The following is an 18,676-nucleotide window of genomic DNA, read 5'->3' on the forward strand; positions in this document are numbered from 1 at the left end:
ACTAGAACTTGTCTATCCCTCGTGGACCGATTGAAGTAAATTTCAGATTTTATCATTTCAGAATTCAAAAACCCAAATTGCATATATTTGCAAATACAATTTTTGCAATATTAATAATAATTGGTGATATTTAATTTCACTTAATAAGACGCATCTTTCGTTTCAAGAGGTGGAATGAAAGCCTTTTAAGTAAGACTAAACATGCTTGAAAATGGCGAAACAAAAAAGCACGGTGAAAATTGCGTACTATAAGAAAGTGAGAAAACGTATAACGAGAAGTCAAATTGCATGAACAAAAACGAAGCGGAGTGAAATGGAAGGAAGAAACTAACATAGGGCAGAAATGGAAATAGAGAGAAACTATGTGATATATAGTTCTGTATATAGAATGGAATTGGAAGGGGTGAGAAGACAGGAAACATATAACAGTGGTTGGCTTGGCAGCGGCCGCGCAGATAGCTCAAATACGCGGGGTGAAATAAAAGGCAAAAAGAACGAGCAATGGGGTTAAATACATGGATAATCCTATCTTATATTTTAAACGAATGGCAAAAAAGTTAATGCCATGTTTTAGCAATGGTTAAGGGGGTACCAAGCGCAACGTTTAAGAATCAACCAGAGCAAGATGAACTAGATTCAACTTCAAGGCTAGACAGTACCTGCCCACTTTTTGTCAGAAATTATGCGGTTACAGATTTATTTCAGTCTGAAACGAATCAACTATAAACAGCAACATCTATGCTTAAAAACAAACATTAAGCAAATCGATTCGAGCTATAACTTGGAAAATTTCGAAGTTTCATAGCTACAATAGCTTGCGTAGAAAACGTTTTTTTTTTGCGAATTGATTCAGTCTATGAAATAATCCTCATTCTTTCGAAATTTCGTAGCTTCAATAAGTTGCTGGGAGAAACTTAAGGATCTACTTAACAATCTCCCCCCCCCCTTTCAAGAAAGGGGGGGGGGATTGTTAAGTAGATTACTTGCAGCGAATTTTCGACCAATCAGAATGCAGCAAAACTCGAATTTACATACAACGCTCTAGTGTGAATTTACTGCTTCATTTACAGGGGTGGAGATTCTTTAGTAGATACAATAGGGGGGGGGGGGGCTAGGGGGGGGCATATTGTTAAGTAGATCCAAACTTAACTTTTCGAGAACCGATTCGGTCTACGCATCAACTCGAAATGTTTCATAGGCTCAATAGCTTGCCTAAAAAAACTTTAACTGTTCTTGAACCGATTCTCTTTCAACTTTTGTAGCTTGAATACCTTGCTTAAAGAAAACTTCTCATGAACCGATTCGCTTTGTAAAATAACTGGAAAAATTTCAAATTTTCATAGTTTAGAAATTTGCTTGAGCAAAACTTGTTAAAATTTGCGCGTACCGAATCAGCTACGAAAAATTTGAAATATTACAAAGTTTCAAGGCTTGATTAGTTTACTCGAAAAACTTGAACTTTTCGCAAACCGATACGTCTATGAGACATCTGGAAAAATTTCATAGTTTCATAGCTTGAATAGCTTGCCAAGATAAACCAATTTTTTCGCGAACCGAATCAGTCTACGAAAAACTGAAATTGTTTCAAAGTTTCGTAGCTTGAATAGTTTGCCTAGAAAAACTTAAAATTTTCGCGAACCGAGTCAGCCCAGAAAAAACTTCAAATATTTAAAAGTTGCGAGGCTCGAATAGTTTGCTTAAAAAAACTTAAATTTTTGCGAGCCGATTCGTCTATGAGACACCTTGAAAAATTTCATAGCTTGAATAGCTTGCTAAGATAAACCTATTTTTTTCGCGAACTGAATCAGTCTACGAAGAACTGATTTTGTTTCAAAGTTTCATAGCCTGAATAGCTTGGTTAGAAAAAGTCAATTTTCGAAAAACGAGTCAGTCTACGAAAAATCTTGAAATATTTCATAGATTTAAGACTTGAATAGCTTGCTTAGAGAAAAATTTTCGAGGACCTATTCGTCTGAGACAACTAGAACTATTTCATAGTTTCATAGCTGGAATAGGTTGCGTAGAAAACGTATTTTTTTTGCGAACGGATTCAGTATGAAATAACCAAATTTTTTAAGTAACATAACCAAAGGTATTTAAGCTAATTTCAGAAAGCATGAGTTAATGAGCAATGTATAGTCAGATTTTGAAGCTTTCAATGACGCGTTTTCATCCATTTCCGTTTTGAAACTAAAGAGCGACCTTTTATTTGAGATCAATTGAATTCAATGATCAATTTTATTATTCGAACGTTTCAACAACTAAAATTTTTTACAGGCAAAGGTGTACTTCGCAAACACAAGGTAAAACTCTAAAAACGCGCAAACAAACTAGAAAATGCAAAAAAAAGACAATCAATTTCAGAAAAAAACCGAAATCCATGGGAAAAGAATTGCTTATCAAACACAACCAATTAAAATTTCTAAGAACAAAATAGATGGCCTTAAAGGACTTTGAACTTCTAGGACAGTTTATAATTAACGTTTTTTTGTAACATTGACTCAATTTTCATACCATTGGGAAATCTGAAAATCAAAAATTATTTTCAAAATTAGAAGTAGTTAATAATTTTTCGCGCCATTTTCGTTTTCGTATTTGGTGAGCGCAATTTACTGACTTTTAGCTGACAAATTTAAATTAAACTCATTAAGTGCAGATATGCTTAAGTGCATTTATAAAGTAAATGTATTAATTCACTTCTGTAGTTATTAGAGCATTAAAAATTTTTCCTGGAAAAAATCAAAAAAATTTCCAAGACCCCTTCACTACGCTCATTAATCAAATTTTAGAAAAATTGTCAATTACTTCGTTGTTTAACCAAAATATCTATTGTTTAATAATTTGTCTTGATATTTTTGTGCCCAACACAAACTTAGGCATTTGTATCTAGGTAGTATGCGTACACTAATTTAAAAAGTAGCAAATAGTTGGAATACTGATAGCGAACTCGGGGAAGCAGAAAGAAAAGAAATGAACAACTTTTTTGAAAACAAAATTAATTTTCGAACTGCAAAGAAAAATTATCACTTAAAAGCTTTTTTGAAAAACTTGAACTTTTTGAGATAGCCATTTTTGATTAAAAAATAACCCAATTAGCAAATACATGATAAATCAGTACCTTTTTTTGATAAAACAGCAATTTAAAGTCAATATAAAAAAAAAACAAATCTCCAAACCATAAATTTCAGCGAGAACAAATTTAGCAAAAAACAAGACAATAGAAAACGCACGGCGTGAATTAAAGGAAACTAATTTCTTTCAGTATTTTTCAGGAATAATTTTGAGTGTATCGCGTCAGCTTTTGGACAACATCGTATGCCAAATCAGGTGACCTTGAGTCTAGGATGCAATTAAATACACGGTTCGCTTAAGCCCAAAAAATTGCAGATCGAAAATTGTACGGTACCAAAAGCAAATTACATTGCTGTTGGCAATTAAAATACTGCTAATTCCTGACACTGCCTTGTATGAGATTATCAATTCGCTAATTGCAAGTTTATTGACGCCGAATGTTTTTTAAATGAGGTTTGGCAGGTCAAATTGTACGCGTAAAATCATTCAATTGTAGCCCTCCAATAGAATCATTCAATAGGTAAGTTAACTTTCGGCTAATTTATACACTTTGTGCAATTCGGCGGGCTTATACACCGGTTGCTTTAGTCACACTCGATTTTAACATCTTGTATTTCTTTTTATCTTCAACGAGCTAAACTCGAACTATAACGAACTAATATCCAGTACTCGGAGAATTTGAACAGCGAAACTCTAGTTTAAGGGAGTAATCGCCGGCCCACAGTGCCGAATCTATAATACATACATACATACATACACACATACATACATACATACATAAAAAACTATAAACTACCAAGTATCTCAACACTAACCCGTGAGAAACGGTTGCTCCCCTCCGGTGGTGTCTCCTGACTCGGCGACTCCAGATTATAGCCGGTGTTGATTAACTTGCTGTTCGGTCTGCGTTTGTTGTCGTGCGAATGCGAAGGTTGGAAATCGTCAGACGAAGTTTGGTTGTTGTGGTTTGAGTTCTGATGTGAGATTGAGTGCCTTCTCGGACCTCCTGACTTGTGCATGGGCAAAGGCGAAGTATTCTGGGCGAAGGCAGAAGGCTCTTCATAATCGTCTTCTTGGTAGAGCAGTTCTACAAATACACCAATTTACTTTTACACAACATACTCTATCCCACTTTGGTTGAATTACTCTACCTTTCTATAATCAAATTAATTTATCCGGCAAAATTGAAATTAATCACAAGCCAACATCTGTAAGCAATAGGCGCTCCTCATAAACTAGACTGAGCTTCATCAAACCACTCACCCAACCCCCTCGCATTAGAACTGTGCCTCTAGCCGGCCGAAACGCAGCGGCGAAAATCCTTAGACTAGGCGGCATGGCTCGCCCCCTACGGGCAACTAACAACCTTACCAGCAGTAAAGTTCAATTTCCAGGTGGTATCTAAATCTTAATAACCAACTGATGTTGCAGCTACCTCCGTTTTACTAATTACATGCCAGTAGCGTGCCGAGGGGGGGAGGGCGACCGCCCCCTCCCTCAATTCGGGTTGCCTATTTTTTCCAAAGGGTCCCCCCTTTGGTTTAACTTAACGACATCCATTTTTGGCTGACCAACTCAAAATTTTTCTAAGGCGCCTTCGGCGCCAATATAACTAATAGGGTCCTTATGGTATTTTCGGAGACCTCGGAAAATCAAACAAATTGGTCGACCTAAACAGAAGGTCCACAACATTTTCAAAATCCCCCCCACCCCCTAGAAAAATTCTGCGATAATCTTTCGTTCAATCATTTCATGAAAAACTGAAAAAGGCACAATAATTTGAAAATAAACCCAGCTTTTAACGCAATTCATTTACTTAAAACATGACATATAAAAGTTCACATGAGAATTTGACTCCATTAATTCGTTGACTATAGATTATATAGTAAAAACTACCACAACTCTCTTGAAATAGACCGGAAACACGTCGCGGGGTTCACAGCGATATTCTTATTTGTGAGATTTATACCACTCAGAAGAGATTCTTCACAAGGTAAGATAGATAATTCCTTTACAAAAATAGCCATGGAATCAATCTATAAATGGAAAACATAATTCCTAAATTATAAATTTAGCATCCAGAAACATAGCCAACAGAAAATTGGAAAAGAGTCAAAGAACGCAAGTAAACCGAGAAAAAACTTTGCAAAAAATAGATGGCCTTAAAGCTCTATGAACTTCTTGAAGAATTTATGATTGATAATTTTTTGATAAAATTACCCAATGTGAGGAAACTGGATCAATAGATAAGAAAGAAAGAAAGAAGCAATTTATTTCTTCAGACATACAAGTACATTTACAAAAAAAATCAAACAAATTAAGCAATTAAATTTTGGTAAACGTACGTATTATCTGAAGAGAATAGACTAAGGGCAAATTAGATGCCCACTAAATGTCTACCCAGTATATACTGACTGAGACATAAAACGTTTATGTGTAAATATAGATAGTTATTTAAGCAGCAAGTATTTTTGTAAGTATTTGCAAAATTTCATATTTTTACAAAAACGGGGTTTTCTCGAAAACTAGCAACTTCTGGAAGGTCATATTTTTGGGGTAGAAGCAGATAAATTTTTTAGCTGGGAAATCTGAAAATTAAATTCCATTTTCGAAATTAGGAAATCAATCACGTTCTTCGTGACCTTTCCACTTTTGCTGTTTGTGGAGTTTACCTTCCTTTCAACGAAAGTCATGCCACGAAAAAGTAAATTTGAGCCGAAACAAATTTTAAGATTTTTATTTTTCCTATTAAAACACTTTTCAAAAAATCATCACGACCTAGTTAAGAGTCTGAACTGCGTTTGCGTTCATCGACTCTTAGACAAACATGACCGGCAGACCACCGCATGTTTTAGAGACTCAGCGAGGAAAAAAAACGTGGGTTGCGAATCTATCAGAGGAAATTACATGATAACACAGATCAAATAAATCGTAGGTTTTATCATACAATTAATGAATAAAACTAGACATTTTGAGAGAACCCAAACGGTATGTGTTTTGATTACCCATGTGATTGTAGTATCATAATTCATTATGAAAGCCAAAATTAAGTCAGCAAAGGTTCGAACCACCTCTAGAACGGATCGCTAGAATATGAATCAACCGCCTTCGCTAGCGCCATCTCTCATGAATGTCTTTAATGGTTTATATAAACTAGAAAGATTTTTAAAAATAATTTTTATCTGAGCAAAGTCCTGATTGCTCCGACTGACTTTACGTCGACAAAAAAGTTTTTGGTACAAAAAATTAAGAATTAGAGTTTTTTGTCGGTTTATCCCTCCGTGTAAAATATAAAAGGACAATTTTTAGTAACGTACTCACAAGACTCCCTACTTGCCTCAATTCAATTCTTACACAGAGGTGACACAACATTACAACACAAACATAAAAAACAATAGAAGTACACAAATGAAAAATGTTGGAAAAAAATAGTTCGACTAAAATTTTCGTATGTCTCAATGAAATTTCAACCTGGGCAAATATGCCAAGCAAAACATTTGAATTTTAAATAAGCAACGGAAAAAAAACTGGCAAAGTGGAAATAAAGCCGACAATTTTTAAGCAGACACCAGTTGAGCCGAAAAAAAATTAATTTCAAGTTATCTAAAAGCACAATGAAACAAAATGGATCAATATGTAAAGATTTTATTTCGCTGGGAAATCTGATAATTAAATTCCACTTTCGCAATTAGAAGTCAATCACGTTTTGGTGACCTTTATACTTTTGCTGGTCGATAGTGGAGCTTGCTTTCCTTTTAACGAGGGAAATGCACTGAACTTGAAAAGAACTCACAAGTCAAACCGGAAACTAAAAATTTTTTCTGAAAAAAAAACAAAAAACACCAAGACCTTTATAAGAGTCTTCACTAAGTTCATTGCTCTCAAAAACTGCTTAAAGCACAAGAAACATCTATGATGCGGCAACTAAGCCGACAAAATTTGAGCAACAAACGAAAGTTCGACAATTCAATTTTTACCAGAAAACAGTTTCAATTTCATACATACTGAAAAAACAAGGTGCCGCTGGGACTCGAACCCTCAACCTAAGTGTGCAAAAAAAATCTACCTCTAAGCCAAGTAGGAACAATCCTGGAAGTTGTTAAGGTTCAATAATAGAGCAAGAAAGAAAAGCAATTAAGATTCAGGACGAATCTTAATCTCTGAATTTCAGTATGAAAATATTTTGACCTTTTTTGGATGAAATTAATTCATTTTGAGAATACTGGATTAATAAAATACATTTATATTCAGCTGGGAACTCTGGAAATGAAAATTCACTTTCGAAAGTAAAAGTCAATCACGTTTTTCATGACCTTTACACTTTTGTATTTGCAGTGTGCAATTTACCTCACTTTGAGCATATGAATTTTAACTAGCACATGAACCGCAATTACGGTGCTTCAAAAAGAGCTTCCTAAAACATGTACTTATACAGCGACATTTAATGCAACCGTGAAGATGAACTGCTCATCTACCAGGGGTTTCTAATTTAAAAAAAAACGCCAAATTTTGAAAACCATTTCTAAAATGCCGATATATAACTGACAGGACTCCACCTCAGGGTTAAGAATTTCAAGTTCTGTTATTTTGGTTTAATATCTAAGTTTTCGAAAAAAAAAATCCTTAAAAATCGCCACATCTGGAATCTTAAAGGATTTGAGCAACCACACTTGAACGCCATATTTGCAAGCCCTAAGTGTACTCTGACAGCACCTCCACTATGAAGTTGAGAATTTCAAAGTGGTTAAATAAATTGTTGATCAAAATTGTTTTTATAGTTTTACATTGCGAATTTCGGAAAAATGTAGAGTTAAAGCATTCGCTCTCCAATAGATCTTTTAACGTCGACTTGAGTAAACATTCCAAACCCTGCAAGGTTTCGGCCTTTTAGCACACCAACGAAGTGACTTCTCTACCATGTGCCAAATTAAAATTCTTAAGCATTACAATATACGATACAGCTTAAGCGTGCAAAAAATCTTTCGTTAAACATGCAAAAAATAACTCTGCTTAAACATGTCATCATGGGGACTTCTTAAACATGTGTCATATGAAACGCCAATTAAATATTGTATAGATTGAACTCAAAAATAGCCTATATATCAAAGGGCATTCATAAAAGCGGTAATATGTATGAATGCACATCTGTATTTCCTAGAGAATTTTAAGACAATTTCCTAAAAAAAAAACACTTAAAAAACACCAAGACCTATATAAGGGTCTCTATTAAATTCATCAATTCTTAAAAATGCCGACTGCACTTAAGTAAGGATCAATTTGGCGGATTTTCAGAAAAACAACAGAAGAAAATAAATTGAAAGTCTGGAATTTTGTTTTCATTATGCTGACAAATCTCACTCACGCAATGTTTCGCCACCACAAAACAAACGCAATGTAAAACCATAAGTGAATCGGAGCTTCGAATCACTTGCAATACAACGCAAGCGCAGCATTGCAAGTTAGCGAATAGAAAACGCCACAAAAAATGAAATCGAAAAAAAAAACGTTATTCGAAGATAGGAAAAGAGTAATGAACGCAAATAAACATAAAAAACACTGACTTTCTTGAAAAAAAAAAACTCAACTTTCGAATTTCAAAGGAAAAACAGATGCATTTTAAGCTCTTTGAATTTCTAGAACAATTTTTGATCGGCGCTTTTTTGATAACAAGAACCCAACTCGAGAAAACTGGATCAATAGGTAACGTCACTTTCAGCAGATGAATTTCAATTGAACTCAAAAAGAGCATTATACCTAACTGCATCAATACTTTGAGACTTTTTCCTGAAAAAAGCAAGCAAAAACATTCAGCGAAAACTATATAGGAGTCTTCACTACGTTCATTACTCTTAAAAACAAACATAGCCAACAAACAGTTGGAAAAGAGTCAATGACCGCAAACAAACAGAAAAAAAAATACTGGCTTGTTTTTATGAAAAAAAAACGGTTGTTTCGAATTTTTTTTAAAAGATGCCCTTTATTAAGTTTTTATTCCGCTGGGAAATCTCATAATTAAATTCCATTTTTAAAATTAGAAGTCAATAACGTTTTTCGTGACCTTTACACTTCAGCTGTTCGATAGTGGTGTTTCCCTTCCTTTAATAAAGAGAACGAACTGAACTGAAATCAAAAGACAAACCGCGGAAAACTTTCCTGAAAAAAAAATCATCGCGACCTATATAAGAGACTGAACTACGTTAAAAGAATCAGAAAAACTGGCATGATCACGGATTCGAACGCTTGATCTTCGCGAAATAGCCCCGCTCATTACCACCACATTACTGGACCCACATTTTCATGCAAATTAACTTCATTAACAGAGCAAGCTATCAAATGGTTCAAGTCATTCTGTTAAACTAGTTGTTAACTAGAAAAAAGCCTAGATTCCAGTTTGACAACGCTTGCTTATCACAAGCGACAAACGTAAAGAAATAGCTCTCAAAGTGTAAAAAAACCAATTGAATTTAAAATAAACTTGACCTCTACGAGAATCAATCCTGTCTTCAGACATTTATGTTTTCCAGTTGACTACCCAACTTTATTGCGCCAAAGACGCTAATAGTAATCAAAGACAGGCGGCAGAAAGGAGCTTCAAATTTCACAAAAACAAATTGTAACAAGACTGCTCGTATCAGGGCGAAGCCCTGAATGTTCCGACTGCCTTTTAAGGTTTATGGAGCAGTAATAACATTAAAAAATTCAATGAACTAAAACAAAATGAAAAAAAAACTCCAAAATTTGAAATTTTTTATGAAAATCATCACCCCTCAGATTTCGCTCCTTGCAACAAACCAATTATGGCAAATAAGCTTCTTTCAACCAATTTGGAACAATTTCTAAGACGGATTAATTCTCCGCTTACGCGTTAATAGCGCGAAATATAGCAATTTTTAAACCCCCGTAACTTTATGAAAAATTATCACAGGTGAAATATCTTTTCAAATTTGAGCTCAGGACAACAATACCTTTCGAAATTTATAAAAAAGAAATCCGTCAAAAATGGCTAGTTAAAAAGTCGAAATTTGTCTGAAGAAAAAATAACCCACCCCAAGCACAAATATTCCGTTACTTTCGTATCAAAAGTCGGAACAATAAATTGAAATATTATAAGCTTAAGGCAAGCACACTAACCATGCATGTAATTAAATGGAAATTATACAGCCAAAATGCGTATAAACTATGCATTTCAGAAATCTTGCAAAAGATATTGTTGGAAAACTTCAGAAACCCAATTTTAATTATTAATATGTTATATGAAATAAATAGTTTTTATCGGTTCAACTGATGAATTTAAAAAGCATTAACTGTGTTAACTTATTACAAATCAAACTACATTGTGTTATATTGCCAATACAGGCTCATGCCCTAAAAAAACCCCAGCACTCTCACATTTGCAAAAAAAGTGCCACTAAAAGCAGCACATTTATTTGCAACTTAGATTGGATCGCACTGTCACACTACGCTACGCTAGCGTAAATACGTCACATATAATTTGATAGGGCGACATATATCGGATCTTAAAATGGCCATTTTAAGACCCCGTAACTTTAAAATTATCAAAAAAACTTTCTGAATCTGAGCTTCGGGCGCCAATATTTTTCACATGGTACAGATTCCGTCAAAAAATGGCTAGTTGAAAAGTACCCCGAGCACTTTTCCGGCTTTTTCTCCGATGGTCGCAACAAGAAAAAAGTTGGAATGTAATTATACTAACTAGTTAGATTCAAAATTTCGAATTCTCAAACCATTAAAAAATTACTAAAAACCTGGTGATGTTTTTACCTAGTCTAAATTTCACAAAAATTTTATATAAACTGATTTGATATTTTTTTATGAAAGCGCCGGGACCCCTTTTGGAAATCCACGAGAAACTGAGTATTAAATAAATAAAAAGTTATAGTATTGACATTTACCTAAGGGTGATCTCTTACAAAGGCAGAGTTTGCAAACGCCCAGAATAAAACTCTCAAGAAAAAATGACACAAAAAATCTCGAGAATTTCTCAAAAGCCAGAATACTTCCCTTAATCAACGACGCATAAAAAGACACCAAAAGCAAAATATCTCGATCGCGAAAATCTCCTTAATAAATTTCAAGTTTCGAAGGCCTTAGTTCTTTTTTGATGTCTCCTTTCGTTGTCAGAAAAAGGCTATCTAGCTTCAATAATGTCGATAAAAACTATTTCTTGATAGACATTTTTTTTAAATATTACTTTCTACAGAATTTGGGCATCGAAAAACCATCTTAAACAGATTCATGTAATTTCTACAATAAATTAGAAATCCACTCATGGGAAATGCATGTTTTCGACTTGAACAAAATCTAATTCACAATTTCTCGTCTGACATAATTATTCGACCTGTGTAGGCGATTGGTGGCGTAGGCGCAAGCTGATATTGATAAACAAAAATACTTCTTTGCAGCAGTCTGGTTATAAACTCCTTCAAGATAACCACAAATATCCTTTTGCCTGCCTACCAGTCTACGCATACTAGTGGGTCAAAGACATAGATTGAAATTGAGACGGTGTAATCCAGGAATATATTTTAATTATTTACTCAATTTCAGGGCAGAAAATATTTACGAACAGTTTTAGTTCACTACAACAAGGAAAGTCAGATTCTTTTTCTCATGCAATTAAAGGAAGCAATTTTCAAAAAGCCACTTTTCAAAGAGACCTGATTCCTCAAAAAGTGTGACAGTTTAGCGAAAACCTCTATAGTGCAATTAGAAAGGTTGGGAGCCAAATAAAACAAAAGAACACATTTTCAAATTAGCTTTATCAGCTAACTTACGGTCAACAAAACTTAAGGAGGTTACAGATGAGGGACTTGCCACAATCTATGGTAACATAACGGCCCCTAGGACCATGAAAAGCAATTTTAAAACACAGCCAACTGACATTTGGAAGATTAATGAACGCAAGGAAACTGAAAAAAATCCTCTGCTTTTGAATTTTGAAGGAAAAAAATAGATGGCATTAAAGCTCTTTGAATTTGTAGAACAACTTATGATGGACACTTTTATGTTAAAAATTAATCCCGTTTGAGAAAACTGGATCAATAGGTAAAACTTTTATTTCTTTCGCTGGGAAATCTGATAATTAATTTCCATTTTCGAAATTAGAAGTTGAACACGTTTTTCGCGGCCTTTACATTTTGCTGTTCGATAGTGGAATTTGCCTTCCGTTTAACAATGCAGTGCTGATTTAAATTATCCGGACAAAATGAACCAAACTTGAATTTTCAAACGCGTTTTTCTCAATTTGGGTTCAAATTAGACCAAAAGTGACGAGAACAAAAGTTGCTTGGAATTTCATCAGAATTAATATGGTGAATTTTTTCCTCCAAAATTCGCAACTAAAATTTTACCCGAAAATGGTCCATTTTGGCTTTTTCAATTAATCAAGAACTGCGCTAAAACTACTTTGTTAATTGATGAGGAATATATATCACAAGAAGCCTCTTACACAGCCCAACAAAGTTCTAGCTGGGTTACCAAAAACCCGTAGAAGAGAAAATATTTTTGCTTGATAGTCAAGCAATTATTACTTCACAAAACACAAAATTTTTGCTTTAAAACAAATTGTTAACAATTTACTCTAAATTTTGGGGATTTAACCTTTCTGAAACTTTATTGGGCTGTGTAAGAGGCTTCTTGTGATATATATTCCTTATCAATTAACAAGCACTTTCAGCGTAACTTTTGATTAATTGAAAAAACCCAACGTGGCCCATTTTTGGGGTAGAAAAAAAATTTTGGTTGAGAATTTAGGAGAAAAACTTGCACAATATTAATTCTGATGAAATTCTAATCAACTTTTCTTCGCATCACTTTTGTCTATTTTTAACCCAAAATGAGAAAAACGCGTTTGAAAATTCAAGTTTTGTACGCATAATTAAAATCAGCACTGTAGAAATGCACTGAACTTAAAAAGAAATGACAAGTCAAACCGCGAAAAATCAAAATTGAGTGTGAACAGATTCTAAGACTTTTTCTGAAAAACAAAAAGAAAAAAATCAGCAAGACCTATATACGAGTACTCACAACGTTCATTACTCTTAATTAGGTAATTAAACAACAACAGCAATAAACACAAAAGAAGGAGCCCTACCTCCTGTTGTTAGATCAATTTGTTCTGGCTGCAACTGCATCTGTCTTCGTCTTGTTTCGATTAGCACGTCTCGTATGAAAGTGTTCAACTCGCGAGAATTGAATCGGGCCAGCTTCTGGCGGCTCTAAACACAACAATCATTTGCAATTTTTTCAGTAACAGATGAGTTACAGTATAATTAGTGTCAAAAACTTAATCGGGTGGCTCTAAATTATTCGATAGTTTACATTATTGACGTCATTTTTGGTCTGAATGAAATGACCAATCTTCATTTCATTTCTTTTCAACGCTCTAAACTTCCTTCAATAAGAACTCTAAATACACACACAAACCACACATCCCCCCATTGATACAGCGTCGTGAGACTTGTAGTTTTAAAATGCTTCAAGGGCTCGTAATTACATCGATAGACAAAACAATTGGGATCTTAAGGTCGCAACGTAATCCTTAAGAATTATTAAGGTCTCAATATTGAAGAATTTATAGTGTCTTAATTTTTCAAATCTAAATAAAAAATTAAACAAAAGTCGAGCAGATGAAGTTTATTGAAACTTTCTGAAACTTAGCTGTTGAAATGTTTAAATGCTATTACGGTTAAAAACTGACTGTTTTATTAGATACTAAATCTCCTGATTTTCTAAGGGTTTCACCTGGTTACGGGTGGAAGAGAAGCTAGGGTTGAGGGGCAGGAAAGGCACGATGTTGATGTTGGGCTGCTCGAAGGGGTCGTTGGAACTGGACACCAGGTATCCATCCACCTCCCGACGCTCCACTTCGTCAAACAGATCAGATACTAGATCACAAAACTGCTCATCACTCAGCTAAAACATGGCCAACAGACATTTGGAAAAGATTCAATGAACGCAAGTAAACAAAAGACCGAACTTCTTTGAAAAAATCTCAACTTTCGAAGTTCCTTTCTGCTGTTCGATTGTGGACTTTACCTTCCTTTTAACAATGGAAATAAACTAAACTTGAAAACAAATCAAAAGTAACACCACGAAAAAGCAAATTTGAGCCGAAAAAAAAACTTTCCACAGAGGCGAAGCCGAGCTTCACAAGACTTCCCATGTAAACAAAGAGGCGAAGTTGCACTTCGCATACACAACCAAAAATGTGAACGTTAACGCAACTGGGAAATATTGAATGAGTAAAAGTTTGAGTCTGCAAAATTATGCACGCCAATTATGAGTCTACATAATTGCTAAGTGACGCAAGCCAATTATGACGCTTTAGCAGTACCAGTCAGTTTTGAAAAAAAAAAAAAAAATTTACCAACTAAAATGCCTCAATTTATAGAGCGGAGGCATTTTAACTAGTGTACGAAAAAGTTCATTGAAAACATCCGACCCTGCTGAGGTTCGAACCCTTTTATTTTGTCGTGGGTCTCCTTCCCTACTTCTACGCTACAGATACATGATACCTTGAAGCTAAAGTGTTATTTGTAATATAATAGTCTGTATTAAAATCAATATCCTTAGCATTGGCTGTACTTAATAGCTGGTTATTGATCAAAATGAATACTTTCAAAAAGAACACATTGTGTCGTAGCAATATTTGCGACTTAGGTTCGAAAAAAATGTTCATACTATAACACAAGCTTTGCTTGTCTAAAAACACATTGGGTTACAAACTAGTGAATGAAAAAAAAACAGAAGTAAAAAAATACTAAAATTATGTTGAAAAAAATTACTTGAGAAAAGTTGATAAACTACAGCTACAAAAACAGTAACAGAAGCAGTTCAGAGACAACTGCTTCTGTTACTGTAACAGAAACAGTTTATTTGTAACAGAAGCAGTTCATTTGTAACAGAAGCCTGTTTGTATCAGAAGCAGTTCATAAAAAGTCCTTAAAAATGGAAATCATTTACCAAGCGTGAACAAAGGCGACAAACTTTGAGTCGAAACCTTTTGAGCCGAAAAAAAAACTGTTATCATAAAAAACAATCATTAAATTTTAAAGTTTTCACGACCCATCCAAACTGAAACACATAATTCAAAACGAACATATTTTGCCCTCGAAATTATGCAAAAAAATTGACTATGTTGACTCTGTTAAAAAAAAAAAGAAAGAAAAAATGAAAAAACTCACAATCAGACATGGTAAATTTACAAATTTGTGGAGTTTTAGTTATAGTAACAAAACCCATTCTTTAAAAAGTAAACCAAAAAAACCCTACCAGATAAAAAAGCCGTTAAAAAAGGAAATTGAACGGACAGAATCAAGGACGAAAACCAGGTACCCAATAAAATGGGATTTTTTTGGAAAAGATAATTACAACTTGAAACGGGCTTGAACTAATTACTAGCAAAATGATAGTTTTTTACTTGAAATTGAGCATGTCAGATTCTCTAGAAGTGAAGATACTGTGGACAAAGTTGTTTACGGGAAAAAGTCTTGTATCCCATTGCAATACTCCTGCTTATCGCAAGGGTAAAGACTTTCCTGAAAAGAAATTATCGCGACCAATATCCGAGTCCGAATTACGTTCATCGATTCTTAATAAAAACTTATTTCTTAAGCCTCAATTACAGTATAAACCCTCGCAACAGCCCTCACCCATGAAGCCAAAGCCGCAAAGGAAATACTTTCGCGGAAACTTTATCGAACGTTTATTTCGCATTACTTGTAGATCGCCATTGGGTGATATGTTACAAAAGGTGTTAATTTGGAGAAATATTTGGATTGTGCGTGTATTAAATTTGAGAACTCTTATGAATATTCTGGTCGTTTGATTTCGTACATGCTACTAAGATAGTTTTTGTAAATATATTACTCTGCCAGATGAAATGTTATGCAAAAAAATCAAATTTTACCTTTCTTTTACCAAAAAATTGAATTAGAAGTTAATGATAAACTGTTCGAAGTATAACAAAGAGCGATCCAGCTATCTGACTTAAATATGCCAGCTATTGTAATATATCACCCGACAATAATCTCGTCAAGTTAGCAGGAATTCTACCGCACCATGGCCGCGATAAGTTGAGGATATATCTTAATTTAGATTTCTGTTTTCATAACTATATTTACATGCAATCCGAATTTCCATATGCTGTTATCGAAATAATAACCTCAGTGGTTTAACAAAAAACATGCTTTCCAAATTAAAAATAATTCTCCAGAAAAAAACGAAACCAACTCACCGATTGTAGCTTCTCGATAGCGTTTTTCATCAACTGGGCTGAATCGCAGGACGATTCTTTCAGCCTCGGAATCAATATATGCTCCCCTTTCGCATGCTCTAAAAATTACCCATATTGCCCAATTCAGCTTTAACAGTTTTTTTTGAAATTCAGCTTTAACAATTTTTTAATGCGTACTATTTAAATTATCTACAATATTATTGCGAATTGAGATTTTTTAAACAATTTTGACAAATTCCGATTGATTCAAGCATTCAAGATCTCGGAAAGTCATGTACTTTGCTGATAAATTGAATTAATTTTCAACCATTTTTTTTGTAAAATTCAAGAATTCAAATTTTGTGGTCAAAACATTTCAATTTTAAGCTCGAAAATTTTACCCTCAGTGTCTGTCTTTTCTGATAAAATTGACTAACTGGGTCGCTGAGCAGAGATGAAATACGTCAGCTTGTCTGTCACTTGATATCTCAACTCTGTCAATCTAGCGGCCAGGCCCAGTTTCCTGTAGTCTTTGGCAACCTGTTCAGGCAGCCGATCCTCGAAGTCAGTCGCACACACATCTGCCCCATTTAGAACGAGAAGCTCAACTTGGATCTCAACTCCCGATTGAGCGGATAGATGCAGAGGAGCCATTCCCGTCATCTAAGAAAAAAAAACACTTCAAATGTGTTCCGGTTAAACTGAAAAACAGAACGCCTCAGCAATCAACAAACTTTCATAATACATTAAGTTATTTGCATTTAATGAGCACACATTGACGATGCCCTAATGCGGAGCCAGTGATCTTATCGTTTATTAGAATTTAAAAGTCTTCAAATAACATCACATTGCTTACCAGCGGAGCCTCGATCACAAAGCCGAGCTACCAATAACGGGCACTGATTACCTTAACTATATTTGCCAGACAAAAATGTTCGATTTCAGCAATTTTTTTAAATTTTAAACTAAACCTAATTACCCCATTTTTCATGTTGACATTGGCACCCATTATGATACATCTCAGTGTCGACTCCAAATGAGGTGTCTTCACAGCTATTTGAAGAGTCTGAAAGTAAGATAACTAGCATCAATAGGTCAAGTCATTTTCTTTTTGTTGTCGAACTCGACTTACTTTGCTCAGTTCTGATGGTGAAAGTACATCTTCGGTTCTCTTTACAAAATTTAATCCCGCATATTTTGCCCGAATGAAATCACTCTTTGCTGTTCTGAAACAAATCACAGAATGTTTTCTAATTGTCTACTCGAAGAAGCAAATCGCAAAAATTGCTTGATTGTGTACTTACATTTTATCATCTTTCGATGGTTTCTTCTGGTTTTTAGACATGGCTTTTGATATATTTTCCTCCCACACAGCATTTCCATTGCTCTTGCAAATTGCTTCCACCAGCTAAAAATCAAAATTTCATCGTAATAGATCCCATCAAGAAATATTTGCCATTCCATAGTAAAGCAACCCTGATTTGATGCAAAGTCAATTTGCGATCTGCAAGAAGACCTACCTTGAACTGAGCCGAGTTTTTAAGAAGCATCATTGGCTTAACATACGAAATATGGCTTCCCAAACTTCTGTGAACTGATGCACACTCACTGCATAGCACAACGCATTTGTTCAGTGAAACCCAGTCAGCGACTAAACACATAATATTACAAAAAAACATAAGTTATTCATTTGATCAAACTGATTTTTGAAAGACAACTAACCTGGGCAGTCACAGTCAGCACAGCAAGTCATGCTTTTGACAGAACAAACACTACATCAAGACTACCTACAAAAGTAATCACAAAAGAATTTCAAGGCCAAGTTGGACATGATCTGATCAATTTGTCTAACTCCAGGCCGTTTTATTTTGCTTTTAAGCCGTGCGAATCAAATCTTACATTCAAATTCTTACTTAAGGCTGCGCGTAGTTTTTGAGCGATAAAAACGCTTCCCAAGCTTGTTCGAGAACAACAAAATAAATTGTCTGAAACTTTTTTAAACCGCAATGACAATAGAAAACAAAACAAAATTAACCATAGATCAAATGAGTTTCATTAATAGCCTGTCTAGATACAATCGTAAAAAATAAAAAAAGTCGAAAAACTCCGGCACTGCCGAAAACACTAGATGTAAGCAATTGAATAAAGCTAGTTTTGAAAAAAAATATGCAAAGACAAAAAAATGTACAACTGCATTGAAAAAAAACTTAACAAGCGGTGAACAAAGCCAAGAGTACCTGAGCAGAAACCGTTTAAGCCAAAAAAATATAAAACCTGATAAAATGATTTTAACACTTTAATTGCATTTCCAAATTAATTCGAGTCCCCCTCCCCCTCAAAATACCCATACACGCACAAAAACATTTT

At 34.5% G+C, this 18,676-nt stretch overlaps 1 protein-coding gene across 1 annotated transcript in view; it reads right to left on the minus strand.

The window, feature by feature from the left end:
- LOC134845816 (ARF GTPase-activating protein GIT2-like) overlaps positions 1-18,676 on the minus strand; it is a 28,848-nt gene that overhangs the window by 9,095 nt on the left and 1,077 nt on the right. Inside the window, exons 2-11 of the mRNA XM_063862898.1 lie at positions 18,032-18,096; positions 17,830-17,960; positions 17,614-17,717; positions 17,442-17,535; positions 17,289-17,375; positions 16,747-16,972; positions 16,331-16,428; positions 13,837-14,007; positions 13,187-13,310; positions 3,888-4,159 (exon numbers count right to left, since the gene is read on the minus strand). Coding sequence (XP_063718968.1) covers positions 3,888-4,159; positions 13,187-13,310; positions 13,837-14,007; positions 16,331-16,428; positions 16,747-16,972; positions 17,289-17,375; positions 17,442-17,535; positions 17,614-17,717; positions 17,830-17,960; positions 18,032-18,062 — 1,338 coding nt within the window. The 5' untranslated portion in view covers positions 18,063-18,096. The remainder of the gene's footprint in view (positions 1-3,887; positions 4,160-13,186; positions 13,311-13,836; positions 14,008-16,330; positions 16,429-16,746; positions 16,973-17,288; positions 17,376-17,441; positions 17,536-17,613; positions 17,718-17,829; positions 17,961-18,031; positions 18,097-18,676) is intronic.

Source organism: Symsagittifera roscoffensis, chromosome 5 (assembly GCF_963678635.1).
Source record: "Symsagittifera roscoffensis chromosome 5, txSymRosc1.1, whole genome shotgun sequence".
Lineage (NCBI taxonomy): Eukaryota > Metazoa > Xenacoelomorpha > Acoela > Convolutidae > Symsagittifera > Symsagittifera roscoffensis.